Source organism: Laccaria bicolor, genomic scaffold (genome assembly GCF_000143565.1).
Source record: "Laccaria bicolor S238N-H82 LACBIscaffold_3 genomic scaffold, whole genome shotgun sequence".
NCBI classification, from domain to species: Eukaryota; Fungi; Basidiomycota; class Agaricomycetes; order Agaricales; family Hydnangiaceae; genus Laccaria; species Laccaria bicolor.
Genome location: NW_001889874.1, coordinates 2,139,767 through 2,159,441, shown reverse-complemented (window position 1 = coordinate 2,159,441; position 19,675 = coordinate 2,139,767). Strand labels below are relative to the sequence as shown.

At 48.7% G+C, this 19,675-nt stretch overlaps 9 protein-coding genes across 9 annotated transcripts; 4 read left to right on the top strand and 5 right to left on the bottom strand.

Moving 5' to 3' along the window:
• Positions 1 to 22: 22 nt before the first annotated feature.
• On the bottom strand, positions 23 to 3,766 carry LACBIDRAFT_309066 (uncharacterized protein; the record flags this gene model as incomplete). The annotated part of the gene is made up of 12 exons (XM_001875791.1): positions 23 to 212; positions 264 to 315; positions 367 to 504; positions 556 to 684; positions 736 to 938; positions 991 to 1,399; positions 1,447 to 1,543; positions 1,596 to 1,760; positions 1,807 to 2,653; positions 2,704 to 3,284; positions 3,339 to 3,478; positions 3,532 to 3,766. 12 exons carry the CDS (start codon positions 3,764 to 3,766, stop codon positions 23 to 25), a joined length of 3,186 nt encoding a protein of 1,061 aa, XP_001875826.1.
• A 148-nt stretch (positions 3,767 to 3,914) lies between these two features.
• LACBIDRAFT_309065 (uncharacterized protein) lies at positions 3,915 to 6,736 on the top strand (the record flags this gene model as incomplete). Its single annotated transcript, XM_001876205.1, has 9 exons — positions 3,915 to 4,133; positions 4,183 to 4,515; positions 4,566 to 5,393; positions 5,447 to 5,617; positions 5,676 to 5,766; positions 5,818 to 6,032; positions 6,080 to 6,235; positions 6,294 to 6,526; positions 6,574 to 6,736. 9 exons carry the CDS (start codon positions 3,915 to 3,917, stop codon positions 6,734 to 6,736), a joined length of 2,409 nt encoding a protein of 802 aa, XP_001876240.1.
• A 401-nt stretch (positions 6,737 to 7,137) lies between these two features.
• On the top strand, positions 7,138 to 8,528 carry LACBIDRAFT_230607 (uncharacterized protein; the record flags this gene model as incomplete). The annotated part of the gene is made up of 5 exons (XM_001876204.1): positions 7,138 to 7,371; positions 7,420 to 7,442; positions 7,499 to 8,126; positions 8,182 to 8,345; positions 8,393 to 8,528. Coding segments are annotated over 5 exons (1,185 nt in total), but the record flags the coding sequence as incomplete, so codon positions are not given.
• Positions 8,529 to 8,715: 187 nt separating this feature from the next.
• On the bottom strand, positions 8,716 to 10,129 carry LACBIDRAFT_309063 (uncharacterized protein; the record flags this gene model as incomplete). Its single annotated transcript, XM_001875790.1, has 6 exons — positions 8,716 to 9,075; positions 9,129 to 9,181; positions 9,239 to 9,332; positions 9,388 to 9,854; positions 9,905 to 9,978; positions 10,026 to 10,129. 6 exons carry the CDS (start codon positions 10,127 to 10,129, stop codon positions 8,716 to 8,718), a joined length of 1,152 nt encoding a protein of 383 aa, XP_001875825.1.
• Positions 10,130 to 10,303: 174 nt separating this feature from the next.
• LACBIDRAFT_309062 (uncharacterized protein) lies at positions 10,304 to 11,360 on the bottom strand (the record flags this gene model as incomplete). The annotated part of the gene is made up of 2 exons (XM_001875789.1): positions 10,304 to 11,263; positions 11,316 to 11,360. The coding sequence occupies 2 exons, from the start codon at positions 11,358 to 11,360 to the stop codon at positions 10,304 to 10,306; spliced, it is 1,005 nt and encodes a 334-aa protein (XP_001875824.1).
• Positions 11,361 to 11,625: 265 nt separating this feature from the next.
• Positions 11,626 to 11,941, bottom strand: LACBIDRAFT_309061 (uncharacterized protein; the record flags this gene model as incomplete). The annotated part of the gene is made up of 1 exon (XM_001875788.1): positions 11,626 to 11,941. The coding sequence occupies exon 1, from the start codon at positions 11,929 to 11,931 to the stop codon at positions 11,626 to 11,628; it is 306 nt and encodes a 101-aa protein (XP_001875823.1). The 5' UTR covers positions 11,932 to 11,941.
• A 135-nt stretch (positions 11,942 to 12,076) lies between these two features.
• Positions 12,077 to 14,165, top strand: LACBIDRAFT_230567 (uncharacterized protein; the record flags this gene model as incomplete). Its single annotated transcript, XM_001876203.1, has 8 exons — positions 12,077 to 12,285; positions 12,342 to 12,487; positions 12,541 to 12,675; positions 12,727 to 13,196; positions 13,251 to 13,675; positions 13,724 to 13,911; positions 13,964 to 14,085; positions 14,136 to 14,165. 8 exons carry the CDS (start codon positions 12,077 to 12,079, stop codon positions 14,163 to 14,165), a joined length of 1,725 nt encoding a protein of 574 aa, XP_001876238.1.
• Positions 14,166 to 14,524: 359 nt separating this feature from the next.
• Positions 14,525 to 15,324, top strand: LACBIDRAFT_309058 (uncharacterized protein). The gene is made up of 4 exons (XM_001876202.1): positions 14,525 to 14,590; positions 14,650 to 14,711; positions 14,763 to 15,058; positions 15,106 to 15,324. Exons 3-4 carry the CDS (start codon positions 14,884 to 14,886, stop codon positions 15,246 to 15,248), a joined length of 318 nt encoding a protein of 105 aa, XP_001876237.1. The 5' UTR covers positions 14,525 to 14,590; positions 14,650 to 14,711; positions 14,763 to 14,883; the 3' UTR covers positions 15,249 to 15,324.
• A 1,249-nt stretch (positions 15,325 to 16,573) lies between these two features.
• On the bottom strand, positions 16,574 to 17,321 carry LACBIDRAFT_145649 (uncharacterized protein; the record flags this gene model as incomplete). The annotated part of the gene is made up of 3 exons (XM_001875787.1): positions 16,574 to 16,878; positions 16,937 to 17,165; positions 17,220 to 17,321. Coding segments are annotated over 3 exons (636 nt in total), but the record flags the coding sequence as incomplete, so codon positions are not given.
• Between the last annotated feature and the right edge of the window lie 2,354 nt (positions 17,322 to 19,675).

Sequence of the window (19,675 nt, the reverse complement as noted above, 5' to 3'; positions counted from 1 at the left end):
AGACGTGATATATTGAGTCAATCTACCGTTTGAGCGTCCTCTGTTTTTCTGCAAACTCGACAATTTTGCGATCGACAAAAAGTCCTTTACGATCTCGCACTCCATCCATGTAACCTTTCGCAACATTGGAACGATCGGCTTTCTCTCCCAAGTCCTCCAACTCTTCTTCCGTTGTCGGCGCCCAAAAAGGATCCTGATCCAAAAGCTCGTAACTAGGCGTCGATGTTAATACATAGCGACCACTAGGTTATTAAGGGGCTTACCCGCTAAAAATGAGCTGCGGACTCGCTGCACCAGAAGTACGTGTCCGGATATCTGAGGGTGCTGTTAATCATGAAATAAAACGAACAAAAAATGAAAATCTACCGTCGGAAAAGCCGAAACTTTCTACCACAGGTAATAGGGCAGTAACGTTGAAAAAGGATGTCCCCTCCTTCACTTCCTCAGCTACAATACGCCCACGTCGCTTGGCTACAACACCATACACTTTACCCAGGACATCGGCTTTACGGTGTGTTAGTTCACTGATATAGATGTAGGAAGATGAGGACTAACTTGTAGCTTGAATGTCACAAGTGTACATGGCCAACATGAGCCGTGGAGACCAGTCAAGCAGGCCATTTCGACATGCATCCCTGACAGCTGATATCACGGATCCTGTAACCTGCGCCATCTTATTTTGCTCTGAAAACAATATGAGTGAGGCGACCAAGGTTTGAGACTGCCAAGACTCACTCATCTCCTTCTCCAGTGCTTCCTTGTCTACCTCAACCTTTTGTACGAAGTATGCTATGCCCTGCACAGGCTCCGCACAAAGGGGGCCTTGGAAAGTGGCAAGCTGGAAACCTGTCTCTATGTGATTATCAAAGTCTCGTATGACTTTTTCGGATTCTAGCTGAACTTCATCGGATTTCACGTTGCCTAACCGGTGCTTCAACCTGCGCGTAGATTATTGCCATCATCAAAATGGGGAAAAAGAACAAAACAAACGATGCAATGTGATTTGATGACCTGTCATCTATGAGCAAGCAACCGCCAGCCTTCTGAGGGCCGAAAGCCCAAATCTTATCCACGACACCCTCCCATTCGCCACCCACCTCTTTACATTTATTGTGGAGGGCATCCCAAAACTGATCGCGATTTATATTGGGTTTTCGAACGATATCGCCATTCAAATCAATGCCATCTAGCTCGTTATTATCGCCCGTAAACTGCTCGTTGTCTCGTTCGCTTGTTTGATTTAGGTGAAGTTGCCTCAAAGTCGCCAAGTTTTCGAGGATGAATTCAAGTATCGGAGTTGGCAGAGGGGTGGCTCGGAGAGTGAATACCAGTATGTTGTGTGAACTAGCGCCGTGGACTGTGCCGCGAGGCGCACCAGGTGTCTTGGGCGGAGCCATATCTAGTGAGGGGATGAGTAGATGCGGTCACAACACGTGCCTCGCGCACCAGGGGCTTTAACGGCCGTTTCTCGAAAAGGAACTATAGGTTTTGAAGCTTGAATCTCGACGCGTGCAAACCGTTCTCTGAGATCCTTTAAACAACGCTGCAGAAACTGTATTAGTTTGGAAGGATCATATAGCGGAGGGCGAACTGACCTCTAGGTGAAGCTCACCAGCAGTGACGATAACATGTTCCCCTGTTTGTTGCTGGAAGGTTTCTACGCAGGGATCCGACTGACTCAATAATTTGAGGCCATGCACCAATTTGGATAAATCCGCCGGCATCGCTGGCTCAAGCGCCACTCTGACAATCGGGGCTGCCTAGTCTATCATGAGCGTCGCCCTACTTTTATATCCATGCACTCACTGATCGTCGTACAGCGCCCAGGTTAATGATGCATGGCCCAAGTTCCGACAGATTTGAAGTATTGTCAATGCCACTTTCGCCAGGTGCGCAAAGAGTGGCATTTCTCCACACCTTACCCTCTAAGCCTCTGATGGCAAAGATATTCCCAGCACGGACGTGGTCCACAAGAACTAATTCTCTTCCCATCATAATATATAGACCCTCGACATGCACCTTCAAGAGAAATTTGGCGTTATGTGGGTGCGTAGGTTCCAAAGTATTGTTGTATTTGGGCAAAACGGCGAAGACACACGCGCCTATTCGGAGGGTGCCAGAGTACAAGCGAGCAAAACCTAGGATTACTTCCGCATCTCCCAGAGGGATTTCTTTTTCTTCCGGTGGGTTTTCCTGAGAGTTTAATTGAAGAACGGAAGATGTAGCCGCTTCAGTTCCAGCAGACCCATTTGCGGCGCGTGCCTCGCGGGCATTCGTCCTGACAGAACCAGTTGTCATTGTTTTCTTATTCTCCGGAAGATCCTTCGCGGGAACCGCAAACATCTTGCTGACATACGCCGTTACACATGCGGTGGCGCTTGAGTTTGAAGAAAACAAGTCTTCTTCAAGTTTGTTTTTTGGTTGAAGCGTCGTTTCATACAGGTCAGGGTAAAGCATTTTCGGAACTCTGATCGCCTGAGCTACGTGTGGCGCAGGGACGATGTCGATGACCGCTTGAATAATGCATGTCGAAAGAGAGAGCCATTGGGTACAGATGAGGGAGAGGAGATGACGAGAATCTTTCGATTTGAGATCTCTGGGAGGTATCTTCAGATTAAGAGCCGCTACAATCTTCCCTACCTTCTCTGAATTTCTAAGCTGATGTCAGGTTAGGCAGAAATGTGCAAAGACTCGGGGACGAACGGGTTTAATACGGTAGCATCATAAACAGCCCAAAGATTTTCCAACACAAATTGCACAAAGAGCGGTTTGAGTGCGCGTCCTCGAAGGTGCTTATAACTGATGACTTTCTTCGTTTTGGGATCGAGAAAAAAATCGCCCCAGAGTACCCGACGAAGATTGGCTTCCTTTATACCCAGCTTCTGCGCATAAATCTGTGCAAACTTTCCGATCCGGAAGCCCCAACCATCAATGGCTGACGCAAATATCACGTTTCCTTTTTCTGGAGCAAAATATAAGTCTTCATCGTCCTTCTCCTGGAACTCGTGGGCTTCATTTATACTTGCGTCGGTCTCGTTGGCCTGTGCCTCCTTCTTTTCTTCAAGACGCCTCTCACGCTCTTCTCTCCACCGTAAGTCATCTTGCATCCTCTCGCCAGCAAAGAAGCTCCCCATAATGGCATTGACTTGCTCAATGAGCCGACTGAGGTGATGATATCCTTCTGTGGGTGCCAACTTTAACTCTGTGATTAGTCGGTCAACCTTGTTAATGACTAGGATGGGGCGCAATCGATCTTGCCATGCTTGCCGAAGAACAGCGATTGTCTGATCATTAAATCGTTAAATCCTTACCTTCTATATAGAATTTTTTTAAATGACCTGTGTGCAGACGCCTTCCACCACGTCGACCAATACTAACGCCCCATCGCACAGCCTGGAAGCAGTTGATACTTCGGTTGAGAAATCAACGTGTCCAGGTGTATCAATCATGTTGACGATGTAAGTTTTTGGCAACCTTCCTAAGCCATTTGGTTAACGATGTCCCGCCGAGTAGAAGGGCGTAGATACGCACCTCCATTAGCATCGCGCTCCATCACCTGAAACTTGAGCGACACCGCACTACTTTCCATTGTGATCCCTCGCTCCTGCTCGTCCTCTCGGCTGTCAAGGTATCTCATTTTCCCAACCATTCTCGAGGAAATGATATTGTTTGCGGCCAACAGCGCATCCATAAGCGTGGTTTTTCCATGATCAACGTGTCCGAGTGTCGTTATAATACGAACGTTAGCAGGATCTAGATTGTTCATAGCGGGTAAGAATAGATAAGCATAACGGCCTCGGAATCCCTGACTCCAATGCAAATTCCGAATCACGTGGAGGGCGTGTCATTACGCGATGTTGTGAATTGCTTGGCACCTTCACCCAGATACTCAAACTACTACGCATTGCGTCAATATGGGCAAGGGCGAAACAAGCAAGTCTTCTCACAGTTCTAGAGAAAAGGATTCAGAGAGAAAGCGTAAAAAACGGCGCAAAGACGACGACAACGATGAAGGCGGTCGGAAGACCAAGCACAGGAAGAAAGATTCAGGACGTAAGCTTAAGATTGTTGACGACAACCCGGACAATGAAGATATGTGGGTTGAGAAGAATATAGACATGGATGGTGAACGGGTAAGCCAGTTCCGAACTTCGTCGTTGTTGTCATTCATAATATCTGCAGGTCCTTGCAACAAGTATTCCAACCGCTGAAAGCCTCAAGCTAACCTCTTCGTCTGAGCCGGGTCCTTCTGCACCTCCCTTGCCACCTGCAGCAGTCACAGAATCAACTCTCAAACGCGATGACTGGATGTTGCTCCCCAACTCTGCAGCTAATGACTCAAGTGTCTCTCGCGTATCGGCACAGCAATCTTTCGCTGGCGACGAATCACTCACAGAAAGTTATGGTGAACCTTCTGGTGGTTCGCGCTCGGGGAACGGCATCGACTTCTTTTCCAACATGGGGACAGAGATTAAGAAGAAGAATCCCAAATTGAACAAGCCGGATCCTGACAGGGTATATCGCAGGCTTCCTCCCAGAAGATATACCACTAAATCAGATTATAGCCTGCAGTCAGTAATAGGGAGCTTAATGTGGAAATTAAAGAAGGAAGGAAGATAGATTTCGATTCAACACCCCCACCTCCTAAGGCCAACGTACCAGGCGGACCAGGGTCGCCGTGGCGCATGATGCGACTCAGAAAAGTGTATGAAGCGGCCAAAGAGGAAGGGCTTGATGTCGAGACGCTGGGTGCTGAACGATTTGGATCGTTGCAAGCATTTGAGGAAGCAAAAGAGGAACGGCGTATTTTAGACGAAAGGGAAGGGAAACGTGCAGAGCGGGGTCGTGTCACGGATCCATCTTCGCAAGGTGAAGCTGGAGAAAAAAGCCTTATGTTCACCGACGTCGGAGGAAGCGGGTCGTCAAGTCGCAGGTCCTCATTCCGTCGACCTGGTGGCATTCCTGGTAGTGGGCCGTCAACTCCTTCTCCGCCTGATACGCGCCCGCCAAGCAACCGAAGGCTTGACTCTCTGCGTTTGCCCTCTCAAGCCAATTCACCGCTTGCACAATCCCACACACCTGTCCCTTCCGTGATGACTCCAACATCAATGGCGTCTGGTTCCCGTCGAGCTCTTTCGCCCTCCTCACTGAATAAATTACAAGCCAAAGTCTTGCGAGCAAAGCTAACCGGCATGCCAGATGCTGAGAAACTCGAGAAGGAGTATGAAGCTGAGGCACGTAGGGCGAATGGCGAGCTCGACTCGGGCGGGGATGTTCGGAGGAAGGTAGAGGTATTGCCTACTCTGGATGCGCGGGGAAGGATGTATGATGTCGGTCATGGGAGGGGGGAAGAAGAGGCTCGACCTGGAAATAGGAAGAAGAAAGAGGAAAAGGTACGTGAGGTTTCATTGTCTGTTCTTGCTCGCCTTTACTCCTGCTCTCTTAGTTCGAGACACACGATCCCAAAACTGGACAAGTCATTCGCATCAATGCCGATGACGACACAGTAACATTGGGAGAGATGTTGAGGCAAGAACGCATGGGCGCAGGTATGGCGGACCAAAAGAATCTGGATGCACAGTATGCACGCGCCATCATGGGAGATGGCAAATACCAGGTAGAAACTCTCGAACTCTTTTCTTTTTTTTTTTTTCGTGGATTAATTGAACTAAAAGAACGATCTCGATTACATCGATGACAACGCCGAGAAACTCGGTCGACAAAAAATGCGCTCGGACGGCATGAAGCGTCAATTTGCTATTCACGGTCATTTGTCAACCTCTTCGTGATTTGCAATGCCTTACATTTTTTCTTTAGATTACAAAAGGACACAAAAAGTTCTGGCCTCTTGCAATTTCTGCTACGGGGAAGATGACTCGCCCCCAAAGGCTCCTGTTATTGCGATGGGCACCCGGGTTTACCTCTCATGTACTCTCAACGACGAACTTGTCAAAGGTCATTGTTTGATAGTACCAATCCAGCATCATTTGAATATGCTTGAGGGAGACGACGATGTTTGGGACGAAGTTCGGGTGCGAAATGTTCACCTTGATTGATTCTATAGTCTGAAATTCAACAGAACTTTATGAAATGCCTCATGCGCATGTTTGCAGAAGATGACAAGGGCGTTATTTTCTATGAAACTGTGATCACGCTCAAGTGGCAAAAACACACATGCATCGAGTGTGTACCATTGCCCTGGGAACAGTACGAACTCATACCTGGCTATTTTAAGGTACAAAGACTTCCCTTCGCCTCCACCCATAAGCATGATATTTACATTGAGTATTTAGGAATCAATCCTAGCATCCGAAGCCGAGTGGTCTCAGCACAAAAAGCTGATCGACTTTTCAACGCGACCTGGTGGTTTCAGGCGAGCAATGGTGCCCAACCTGCCTTATTTTATGGTTCAATTTGACCACAAGGGGGAGAGGGGCTATGGCCATGTTATAGAAGGCACTTCAGATGCAGCGGAGCATGAGAATGGTCTGGAAGAGGGCGAGAAGGGCGGTGGTGATTTTCCATCGCAAGTGCCGTTTTTATTGTTCTTGATCAATGTTGACTGAGCGACAGGTACTTTGCCGGCGAGATCATTGGAAACGTGCTTGACTTGGAGCCTAGGAGGTGGCGCCGACCCAGACGAATTGATCTCCACAGCAATAAGGAGCGTGTTAAGGAGTTCAAGAAGAAGTATGACAAGTTTGATTGGACGGGGATGATTGGGCGTGTAAACTAAATGTGGTCTTACGTAAGCTAGGGACTCCTTAGTATTCAAGTCCAGTCAAGTCCTCGACGTTGACCAAGTCGTTGACTCTCTCTCAACGACGTCTGCCTGCTAAAAGTACGTCGTTGTTGCCATGGCCCCAGCGGCTCCAACACCGCGCGAAATACTCCTTCTCAGTCTCCTCTTGTTCATTCTCTTAATTACTCATTCTTCTTCGTCGCCGAAATCTGGATTACCGAGGCCAGCGCCTAAGGACAACATATCCGCCGTTCCCCCAACCCTCTCACATTCCAAAACAGTTGACACCCAACTCAGATGGTCCACGTTGCCTGTTCCACAAACCAGAATTGTCTCTCATGTGCCCGGTAGATATCATGCTGCCATTTCCTTTAGCGTTTTGACGCCTGTCATCAGGCTGGACCATCTTCGACAGACTATACATTATGAAAGGGGTTCTGTATATAGTCTCTGACGAACCGCGGACGGTACCCGATATCCGTTTTATCTACTCGAAAGGCATATTCACCGAACCAGGACCTGAAGCTGCCGAGACGCGCATTCCTTCCGACGAGGATATCCGAATAGTTAGCAGTAGCGAAGCGAAAAAGCTCTTTGGGACGGGGGCTCAGATCATGGACGGTGTAACAGTGCGTGCCCTGCTTTTCGCTGACCACAGTGGTTGATATTTCAACTAGTGGCTTGTCAACGACCCCCCACAGTTGTACGTCTTATGGATCCAACTACTTTTTGCACATCTGATCCTCTACTCAAAAGCATTACACACTATTATCATTGGTCGGCAGAGCTATGGTTTGGATTTTGGCGGACTTACTCCTCCCTTGACACGGCCATCACCTCCGAAGGAAACACGACCCTTCCCGTTGTTCGCAGACTTATGTTCAACCATATTGATGCATTCCATTGGCGTGACTATGCATTTATGAACCAATGGGTCGTGCGATCTTCCTTCCCTGCCATTACCATGGAATTTATTGATGACTGGAGAGACCGTGCGGAGATGGGGCGTCCGTTCGTGTTCGACCGGGTCGTCATTGCTGATCGTTCGGCAGCAATGCTGTCCTATAATTATGCGCGATACCAGCGGACGGCGGGCGCCCCGATGGCACTTCCTGGGAGCGTGAACTGGTGGATGCCGATAAGGAACAACGTTGTTGAATTTGCTGGTCTAGGCCCTGCCATTGGCGGCGGTACGACGAGCGTCCCAGTCATAACGTACATCTCAAGACAGCAGTGGGGCAGACGTATGCTGGTACCCGAACATCATGACAAGCTTGTGAAAGAGCTTTATAAGTTGAGGGACCGATATGGATATGAAGTCAACGTTGTTAATGCGGAGGCTATGTCCCGCGTTGAACAAATACAACTCGCGGCGAGGACAACCGTATGTTGATCCATTTCTGTAAAACCAAATTGCACTTACTCATTTGGGATGGTAGATTATGATGGGAGTCCATGGCAATGGTCTTACGTCGCTTATATGGATGAAGCCCTCGCCTAGGTCGACCGTAATGGAGTTCTTTTACCCTCAGGGTTTCGCCCACGATTACGAGTATACAACGCGCGCTCTCGGAATGGTGCACTATGGTTTCTGGAATTCAGAGTACGTTCCTATTTCAAGCTCAAGTCCCGCAACTTATTTTCCACTAGGTACTTCACTAGCCCCGCAGTACCGATCCCAAAATACGTTGAGGGTTTTCAAGGAAATGCGATCCCCCTCGACGGCGAAGTAGTCGCCCGGTTGTGCGTGGAGAGGCTGACCCTTGCGAGCGAGGTTGATGATTGAACAGTGAACTGAGTTGTCGGTCACGGACTTGTATTTGTAGTATATATCTCTTAGAGGGGTCACGGTATGACCGAATATAATATTATAGAGTCAACGATAAGGATGGGTACAGTCTCATGTTCAAGAGCAAATCCGAAAAGATCATTTTTGTTTCAATGTGGGGTCATGTGTTTTACGAGCGATATAATTACAGTCCAAAAGTTCTCCCAATGACATCCTGGATGCCTTCTTGCACTCCTAGGTAGTCATGTCCCCCAAAAAGCGTCTTTACGAGCACAATTTTTCTTCCATCCGCCTCGAATGCATCCACACGTCCAAAGTTCGCCATGACTGTGGTGGTCACAAGCTCATTTCGCTTGTTCTGTCGAGCCGCCTGCTGAGTTGTAAAAGTATTCCACTGGTCTGTCGTCATAACCGTTGCATGATCTGGAGGGGAGACAGGCGGCAGATGTATGTCGAGGAAGGCTTCAAATAAAACATCCGAGTGTGAGTCGGGGATATCCCAATCGTTTTCTGCGTGGCCGATAAGGACAGAAGATGTGATGTTCTATCGTAGACTCAACCTCAAGAATCTTTGCAATGTTGCTTAGAACGACGTACCGGAACCGCTTGAAGTGAATCAAACTTGTGTATCAGTGCGCCTTCGACGAAACCTGATATTTATCCATCTATGAACGGTGATTCAACATTTGAGATGATAATTGGCTTACGGATAGCACCGGGAATAATGGCAAGTGGTTTAATCAGAGGTATAAATCCAAACATATGGTAAGTGTTCAACACCTCTCGGATACTCGAGAAAGGCTATTGCATCGACAGTTGGCTTGCTTATATCTCTTTGAAAAATTGCAGGACGTACAGATAAGAGCACGATTCCCCGACATTGAATCTTATGCAAAGATAATTCAACGCCCAACTGCATGGAGACTCCTGTTCCAAGGCTATGTCCAACAATTAAAATATCCTCTGGCTCTGCTCCGTTGTGAACCAGCCAGTCCCAGGCAGCCCTGGCGTCGCGAGTGAGTCCCTCTTCAGATGGACTTCCCGTGCTGTCTGCAAACCCGCGATAGTCGATAGCGAGGACGTTTGCAGCCAACCGCGAGGACAACGCTTGGTAATGGAGGATACGTGCATGAAAAGCGCGAGTCGCGGCGTTCCCGTGAAAGAAGAGAATGGTGGGCCGTTTCTTCAGTGCTTTGGTGACATGAACAGCAACATCAAATGGAACGGCGGGGAGAGAACGGTAGTAGGAATCAGAAAGAATGAACCATGCTCCAATTGTCTCGTTATCCGACGTTCGAATCTTTAGGTTGAGGGTTTTGTTGGCTGGGGGTTACTGTCAGATACAACACAGGCTCGGTTGCACTGCGACGTACGGGCTAAGCCATATTTCTCTGGGGTATTGAAGTTGGCAAACAGGGGAAGTCTTATCGAATTCAGGTATATGACACTAAATAATGTCAGACGAGGAGGATGCTTGGAGGACGCATACGCAACTGGCTTTGCAAGAAAGGAACGGCCAAGAGGAGGACAAGAAGAAGATACAGGCCGCCAAAGACGACGAGGTAGAAATGAACACGGACGAGGAAAGTCTGCGCCATCAAGGGACCTGTAGACTTCAAAGCTTCATCGATGTCATCATCTGCAACGTCTCTGCTAAAACGGAACACGTTGGAATTGCACACAGTGGTCGATCTTTGAGTTTCTTTAGAACTACATCAATACCTCTACCTTTACATAGGTAGGACTTTCTATGCAAGTGACAGACATAGAATCTACAACCTGTCTACCTTATCCATCTCACGATCCAGCTCGGATGGGTCCCCAGAAGGTTGACATCTCTCCAAGTCCACCAAGAAAATGTCACCGCTATCCGTTCTACAAAAGTTACGACGCGCGATATCGCCGTGGAGATACCCCGCATTGTGAATGTGCCGGAGAGCTGCCTTCATTTCCGTGCGAAGTGTTTGGTCGATTTGTTCATCTTCAGGAATGGCGTTACCGACAGGTTCAAGAGCAAGAAACTGCAGAATCCCCCAAACTTCATAGAAGCCATGCAGTGTGGGTATCACTTTGCCTTGGAGATCTTGTAGAGCAGCATAGGTACAGGCTTCATCATTTAGTGAACTTGCTGCATCGGCAGAGTGCAAGGCATCAGCAATTTTGCAGACAACATTGAGGTCAGGGAACCCAGCGGATTGTGATAGCAATGTCGCAGTCACTACACAACCATCCACTCGAGGACGAGCAGAGCGGGGGTCAAGGCAACATAGGTGAAAGTCAATAGGACGACGCTGGTAAGCACCATTGACGGGTTGCATAGAATATCCTCCAGCAACAGCAACGGCTGCCCTCCGATTCTTCCAGGCAGCAGGCGACGTTCCAAAGCTTAGGTTCAGAGGGGCAGGGAATAGGGTAGGGCATGGATAGAACCAGTCATCCTCAGCAAGCAACACCATGCCAACGAACACTTTGAGCATTGAGAGCCAGCCAGCTCTGTTTAGCTCAACCAGATAGTACTCAAGGGTCTTGCGATCGGGTGTTTCAGCGCGACGCAGGAACAAGGCATGCTTCCAATTGGTAAGGATACCAAATTTGTTGTTGTTGAACGCCATATACCCGTAGGTTTGTTGGAGGGCATGCACTGATTGTTCACTGAGGGTGTCATTCTCAGTGCTATGGAAGGCAGCGATGGGATTTACAAGGTCCGCGGCCCACCAAGCCTTGTACTCAACCTACACCAGCAGGGTTTAACAAGCACATATGTAAGAGGGGACTGATACACGCACGATAACTTTCGGGTGCCGCGGTGACCCAGAAGTCGTGATCCATGAAAAGTCTGGATCTCCTACAATCGCGCTAGTCCCACCGCCTGGCGTGACGAAACGTCCCTTCACCCCTAACTTCCGCAACACGGATGTAGCCGGTTTACAGTGCTTTGCATGTGAGATTGCACTCGAAATCTTACGAAAACCTGTTTGTACTTGTAGTTTGTGGCTGGTGTCATGCGTTCTACACCCAAAATCAACCGAAAATGGTTACTTCAGGTCACGAAATACAAGTGCAAACAAGTTTTCGTGGGATTTGCAGTGCAATCTCACATGCAAAACACTGTAAGTAAGGCGGCCACCGCATGAATATGGATCGCTAGTTCGTTCTCAACAACGCTGTCGCCGTTGTGACCATCGATGGGGAAAGGAGCTGCGTGAAGTAAATGTGCGGGAGTGGCTGCTAAGATGGCTTGGTGTATGTCATCTGGGAAAGAGGTCCAAGGCGTGAGGGACTCAAGATCTGTGCTAGGATACGTCCGTGGACCAGATTCAGCAGAGCTATGAATACCAGATGCGTCGAGAACTGCGTCTCCATAATCCGGAAAAGGGAGATTTGGGAGGCTCGTTTGCATTGTGCGAAGGCATCGAACCAGAGCTGGTGTCACAAATTCGGCGTGACGTAACGGTTATCCAATCCGTACACCCTACAAAAGTTCAATTGAACTTTTTATTTTCTTAGAACTATCCCGCCACATAGAAGCTGAAGTGCAGCAGAACATGACAAAAGTTTTATCACATACGAAAGAAAGGCAACAATCTGGTGAACACCGACGGTCAACGCTGACTGCCTTACGAACCTGGTTTAGATGCCTTGGAAAGGGCATAATCTTAGACTTTCGCGCAAGAGCACCTTGGTATTGGAGTGACTGGGTTGATGCCTGGAATTACCGCATCATCCCAGCCACAGCTCTGATTTTTTTTGCCAAGTGAGTCGCCTCTACGCTTTCGGCTCAACGCAGACTTTGAATTTCTATCCCCTTAGCGTACTTCCAGGAATTGCCTTTGCATTAGATTTAATAGAGACCACTGAACAATACGGCGTAACGGAAATTCTACTGTCATCATTTATGGCAGCATTTATATTCTCCGTCTTTGGCGCCCAACCGCTCACCATCGCTGGTGTTACTGGTCTGTTGACGTTTGCCCCTTACCTCTCCTCCAAACCCCTTATGCCTGGCTAGGCCCAATCACCGTATTTAACAAAACTATTTTCGATATTCTCAGTCGGGAAGCGAACCCTCCAAACTATCTTCAATTTATTGGTTGGGTCTACTTGTGGGCTGCTATCTTCCACTGGATAACCGCAATCTTTAACTGTATGTTTCATATATGGATAGAGGAGAGCGCCAGCTGAAGCTCATTCATAGGTTGCAATTTGTTGAAGTATGTGACTCTCTTTTCCTGTGACACGTTCGGATTCTACGTGTCCTGGGTATACCTACAGTACGGTGTCCAGGTCATCACTCGACAACACATAACAGTGGATAGCCCCCAATCACAGGGCTATTTTGTGACTATAATCCTTGCCCTCGTCATGCTTGTCACATGCTTCCTCTTTCAATCCCTTTCGCAGACAACCTATTTCCACCGTCATGTCCGCCGCTTCTTGGCAGATTATGGGATGCCTGCTTCTCTCGTAGCTACTTCAGCAATGGCATACTGGGGCAAGTTCAATGCGACCAACCCGCTGACACTACCCGCTGGTCACTCATTTCAACTTGCTGGCGGGAGAGAATTGCTTGTCAAATTTTGGCAGCTAGAAGGGAGATGGGTTGGCATTGCACTTCCGTTTGGACTTGTCCTTTGGATTCTCTTCTTCTTCGATCATAACGTCTCAGTGCGTTCATCGATGCAATTTCAACATATTCAGTTTTTATAATTTGACTTATAGTCCTTAATGGCGCAAGGATCCGAATTCCCTCTCCGCAAACCTCCAGGGTTTCACTGGGACTTCTTCCTTCTCGGAATCACCACATTTATTGCCGGACTGCTTGGATTACCTGCCCCGAATGGTCTGATACCTCAAGCTCCAATCCATACAACATCTCTTACGATTATGGGGCCCCCTTCGAAAGAGCGACAGATCTCTGGGGAAGGCTCGCACCACTCCCGTACTTTGTCGCGCTCTTCCAATCTATATGAAGATGATCCACAACCTCCGGATTCGAAATTCTTTTACCGTCGCGAGGTGCCAGTGGCAGTCGTCGAGCAACGCGTGTCAAACCTTGCACAAGGTGCCCTTTGCCTGGTCCTCCTCACCAGCCCCTTTCTGCATGTTTTGAGTCTAATCCCGCGAGGCGTCCTAGCTGGTCTTTTGTACGTTAATTTACCTGAGTTCTAGGTATCGTCTAATGTTTTGTGCAGCTGGTATATGGGTGCTAGTGCCCTACAAGAAAATGGAATAACCAAAAAGATATTGTATCTTTTTGAAGACAAGACCCTGACGCCCAATTACGATCCTCTCAGGAAAGTCCGCAAGTCACGTATCGTGTTGTTCGTAGGAGCCCAGATAATTGGGTTCGCAGCCGCATTTGCTGTCACCCAAACAATTGGTACGTTTTATTCCTTGAATGCTTTTACACTTTCAAACTAATCCCTTTTCAGCTGCGATAGGGTTTCCTGTCATCATCCTGCTGCTTTTGCCTGTTCGCACTCATCTTGTCCCTCTTCTTCCTTTCACTCGGAACGAGTTAGCGATCCTCGATCGCCCAACAGCATCAGCTTTTGTGAGTGGTGCTTTTGCCCCCTCGATACTAGCTCAACTCCCCACATTTAGACTATGGAATCCGTTGGTGGTACTCTCTAAGCAGCAAAGTAGAAATTACCTACATTCTGTTATCTTTTTACCTCAGGGAAGATAAGCACAGATAGAGAGCGAAGATCATTCTACACGTCGGTGACAATTCATAGGATCTTATCATCGAATCACTTTGTGAGATCGTACACCTCGGAAGATGATAGCGTCAGGCCCTGGATGAACTTTTATGCAAAGATCACAAGGTCGGCTCCTGTCGGCTCCTCCTTTCTCTAGTGGGCTTCCAAATTTCTACGTTCCTGGGCTGCCTGGTAATTGCCGAATGCCTCGCGGTACAAAAGGGGGGTAAGTATACGTACAAATAGGCTTGGCTGTTTGAAACGCCGAAGCCCCTCTCCCTTGACCGTTGATAATGTCCTCCGAATCTAATAAATTATTAGGCGTTGTTTTGCTTACCCGTCATGGAGATCGAGAAGGTCGGGCCATCATTCTTTGCGCACGTACCGTAATCTTCATCTTCTTAAACAAAAAATAGGTTTCTATCAAGACCCTACAACATACACACCATATAACACGGCCCTCACGCCCCTCGGAAATGTAGATTGAATCCCTTAAATTCGACCTACCTCTCTGACTCCCCGAGATCAGCAACAAGAATTCCAATTAGGGCAATTGCTCCGAGCCCGTTATCTCAATGCTTCGTCTCCTTTTTTGATTCCAGGCTTGAACACCACTCTCGCCAACGAGACCGAAATATCGATCCGTGCTGATGCCGGAGGAGAACCTGGTGTTATCTTTAATTCTGCTCTCGCTCTTCGAGTCCATCCATGATTCTAATTTTGTCAAAGCCCTTCCCCCAACATATCTCGCGCAAGCTCGGGATTTGGCTAATTGGCATGAATACAACATTTTCAGCTCTCCGCAACTCAATGGCGTTGGCAAAAGTACGTTGGCTCTCCGTCATTGGTGCCCACTAACCCGCGTGTATCAGTTGCTGGAAGGACTATTCTGCCATCAATTTTGAACGGCTTCGCAACTATCGCAAACCCTTCAGGCCCATTGAAAAATTTCTATCAAGCCATCTCTTACAAGCCCTTCATTTCCTTGTTCAATATGACTGGCATTGCCGAATGAATCCGGAGCTTGCAGGCATTGGTAAATCACTCGATGTTGTATCACATTAGCCAATATTTTCAAGATCTTTTTATCTAAATAAGTTACGTTGCGGCCATCGCTCTCGAAGTCCGCCAATTCCCTGGGGCGCCCCCGGTCTTGAGGTTCAATTTTAAAAACGGCACGGACGACGACGATTTCAAGACGTACGGTTCGTCTTGTATCCCGCACGGCTTTGAACAGTGCACACGCACTACAGCTGTATTACTTCATGAACGTCAGGATACGTACATCCGAGAGGATTTTACAAACGAGTGAAATACTATTCAAAATAGCTTGTGTCCAAGCTCACTGTACAGGACTTTCGCCGTTCCCCCGCTGGAGAAATACCATCATAAATGTAATCAGAGTCATACTCCTCACTTGAGACTTCACAAGAGGTTCCTTGCTCCTGTTCAAGACGGCTGCCGATCTGATTATACTCTGTCAGCCACCCATTCCTTCCCGACCACACCACATCTTGACCTTGAGCATCGGCGGGAGTCAATGGACCAATCTCCGCAAGTACGGTTCGGAGAAGATAGCGTTCGTTCTTCTTGATATGAATGGTTTCGTCGCAATCCTGCGGCTCAATTGGCTGGCCGGCCTCGAGAGATGGGCGGACAAGCTCGAGTTGTTTTTTGAGTTTCGTAAGGTCCTGTGAACCTTTGAGATGCCAACATATTGGACGAAGTCCTTCCTTCTGTTTACAGTCAGATACAAGCAGCACAAATGGTGACATCTACTGACCGGCATAAGATAGGGATCTATGGAAACGGTGAGTGTTACACAGGTATTGTAGATGTATGTGTCTGCAAGGGTCCACTTGGGTTCGACTTCTGGGGTGCGGGGATCACTGCCGAGCATAGATGCCTCCAGGGGTATGAATCGGCGTCGCATATGTTCTGGAAATTCGTGCAGGCCCGACCTTCGTAACATGAGAGGGTAAACCGACAGTGTCATCCCCTTTCTTCCTTTGCGGACGACAATGTCGCGCTCCACCGATGCGACGATGGCTGGTCTGTAAGGAAATTTCCACTTTTCATCAGCCATTGATGGAGGCTGCCAGAAGCTAGTATCCGTATTGACACTACTGAAGCGTCCGCTGAATTGAATGGTAGGCGGACCAAGGAGTTTGAGCTTGATGAAATCACCAGGGCGGATCGAATCAAGTAGCCTAAGCGTACTCTCTGCCACTGCTTGTGCAGGGCGGGCCTTCTTCGCGATCGGGGGTGCAAAATCTGAGAGAGGTTTGAGTGACTTGACACAGGTATCATACATAAGGTACCTTCGGTATCAGCGGCTGGGGACCAGTCAAAAGGTTCATCCGGAGAATACCCACGACGCTTCATGTCATCCATAAAGGCCGCCTGTAGACCGTCATAATCGGGTTCCTCATCAAACTTGAGTTGTCGCGCATGAGAAAGAAGGACTTTGAATGCATTGGGAATGTCGGCACAGAGTCTTTCGGGAGTCCAAGATCGTTTCTTTTCTCTGACCCTGTCCTCGAACTGCTTCGGGCTTCCGCCTATAACATTTCCCCATGGCAGGTCTCGCAAGCAATCGAGAAGGGAATATGCCAGGCATTCAATGTCATCACGCCGTGTCTGTGCTTTAGCAAAAGATGAATATACTTGACTATGAGTACTTGCTGAACCTCAACGACCCACCGATTCCGAAATGAGTATTGAGACTCGTGTAACGAACAGTGCCAACAATTGACTTCCCGTCAAGAAATGGGATATGGGCACCGTTTCGAGGATTTCTATACCGTCTAGCAATACCGAAGTCAACGATGTAAACACTAGTTTCGTTGTCTTTTGCTCCCAACAGCAAGTTTCCGGGTTTTATATCTCTGTGGACAAAGTCTTTGGAATGGATATACCGAATGGTCGGAATCTGACAGGAGATGCGAGATCAGAGAGAAACGGTGCAGAAGTCGAGAACACAAACGAGTCGAGTGGCTAATAGCAAGGTGGTCTTGATGCTAAACCGACCTCCGCACTTTTTACGCATGAACTGGAGATCAGCGCCCAATAGATCAAGGACCAGAGCTTTTGAGTGACTTGGTTTGTCGTAGCCATAATCTAACACGCGAGGGATCCGCGGAGAAACATTGACATCAGCCAAGATCAGCAAGACGTTAGCTTCATGTTCTGAAGGAGGTCGGTTTTTTTTTTTTTTTCGAAGCACGCTCGAGCTTTACCGCATATTGCGCTGAGGATTCAAGCACATCTGTTGCCCGATAAACCCGTCCTAAAATGACGGTTCCGAATGTCAGAAAAGCGACGACGTGTGTGAGTAAGAAAGATTACCGTAAGCTCCCGCTCCTAAACGTTCCAGAGCATGATATTTGCCAAGAATCGGAGAGTTCGAAGGTGCAATGTCAGTTTAATGCCGACGTCGTTGCTGGCATGAATTTAAGCACTGGAATCACTTTGAGCTCATTCGACGACAACAGGACCCCGGTCAATAGCAGAAACGGTCTGGTCCCGATCCGGACAAAAAATTTGGATTTTTGCAAATCGGCCGGGAGCCAGTCCGGACAGAAAGTGACCAAACGTTGAAACTAGCCAGAACCCCAGCCCGGACAGGATTGCTCAGGGCACATACACCCTCAGGCAGCAATCCGGACAGAAGGTCTCTTAGCTGAGTCGTGAAGCGCGCGATATGGCGTGTGTCGTCATAATGGCGGGTTCCAGGGGTAAGGAGGCATTTTGTAGGCCTCTGCGCCAAATCAAACTCCGCCAGGGAAAAGCAGTTGTTCACTTTCCGCCGAAAACCTTATTCTTAAAAAGGAGCGATATCATGTGATGCCGGAAACAAGGCGCGGTCGCGAACTCGCGGAAGTTACTAAGTCCTTGGTTTTATATTTCAGGAGGGAATTGCTCAATGGACAGAATATATAGTAAATGCACCCTAAGTTCTATGATGCCAACTAAAGCAAAGCCGTATATATTGATACTAATACACCTTTTGGGACAGTGGGTAAGTAATCAGTGGCAACTAACAATCGCGCCCACCTGGAGGTGTCGTTTCGCGCCCCGCCATCTGCATCCCGCCCTGAAATCTACCCCGTATGTTTGTCGTTGGTGTGGGACTCGCGCGGATGAGAGTTGCGTCAGGCGCTTGCAGATGAGCGATGATGTGAGGAGCGAAGCTCCGTGTCGTGGGTCGCTTGGATATTCCCCCGCCCTGAAATCCACCCGAGGGATGTTTGCCGTTGGCGTCGGGCTCGTGCGGATGGGGCCATGCCTAAGTGGTGTCATGCTCGTAGGCCGTGGCTTGCTTGTGCTTCACCGTTGGCGGCTTTCATTGTACTGTCGGCGCCGGGCACTTGTCGTCGTTGGGCTCACCTTCGTGCCCTCGCTGGGTGTGCTTTGTGTGGTCGGGGCGGTATTTCCGTTTGTGATACCAACGCCGGAGTGGTCTTGAGTTGCAGGGCTTGCGACATTGGCGGGGGAGTTTGAGAGCTGGTGGCAGAAAGATCATTTGTTTGTTTCGCGTCGTGTTTCCCCAGGTCATGTGACGTTTTACCATTTCGAGCAATAAGGTTTTCGGCGGAATCTCAAAAGTGGGGAAAAGCTCAGCGCCGCTGAGCCTTTTCCCCCTTGAGCTCCGCTCACCCCTCGAGCTCTGCTCACCTACCATGGGCTTCGACACCGATCCCTGACTCAGTGCCAAAGTTTGGCAGATGCTGAGTTAGGAGAAGTCATTGGTGTCGTTTCCCTCTCCTGTGCTGGCTCCCTCTCCTTCAGACCACTACCATCCAGCACAGGTAAGCGCTCCGCGCTCTCTATCTTTATGCGCCGCATACTCACACGAATGAGCAGTGATTCTCTTCCTAGGCTCCGCCTATCGTTTACTACAAACGCGCTCTAATCACTTCTCATTTGGTGAGGCATCTATTCTATTGAGCTTCGTTCACTTTCTTACATTCCCTCTGGTTCAGACTTCGTTTGCCAGATTTGTAAGAAGTATCGAAATACCTTCTCCAGCTCAATACTCACGTATCGTGCCTCTCACAGATTCTCTCTTTGGCTAACTGCTCGCTTCCCTCGCCATCCAACCTCCTTTCTCCAAGTGACACCGTGCCATTCGACCTCTTCATCCAGCATCCCCTTCTCAATGACCGATGTTAGTGCTGAGGCAACTCGGCAGCGTGCTCAAGGCTTCGAGGTCATCGTCTCCGACGTCGTCGAAGGACGGTTACCCCTTTCGGACTTTGCAAAACATCTTCAAGACGCAGGCGCGTCCCCAGCCGAAGGGGAGGACTACCTTCAACAGCTTACCCAACGACTGGATCAGCAAAGGAAGGATAGAGATGTTGAGGGACAGCCAGATGCCCAGTCTGGGGAACAAGTGGTCCGGGAATCGACTCCTGAAGGCCTTGACGAAGCTCAGGCAGT

Excerpts from the sequence above, each read along its gene's own strand:
- LACBIDRAFT_309058 (XM_001876202.1), top strand. The coding sequence starts at position 14,884 with ATGCCGGAGGAGAACCTGGTGTTATCTTTAATTCTGCTCTCGCTCTTC. Across the intron at positions 15,059-15,105 it reads ACTCAATGGCGTTGGCAAAA|TTGCTGGAAGGACTATTCTG; the intron begins GTACGTTGGCTC and ends CGCGTGTATCAG.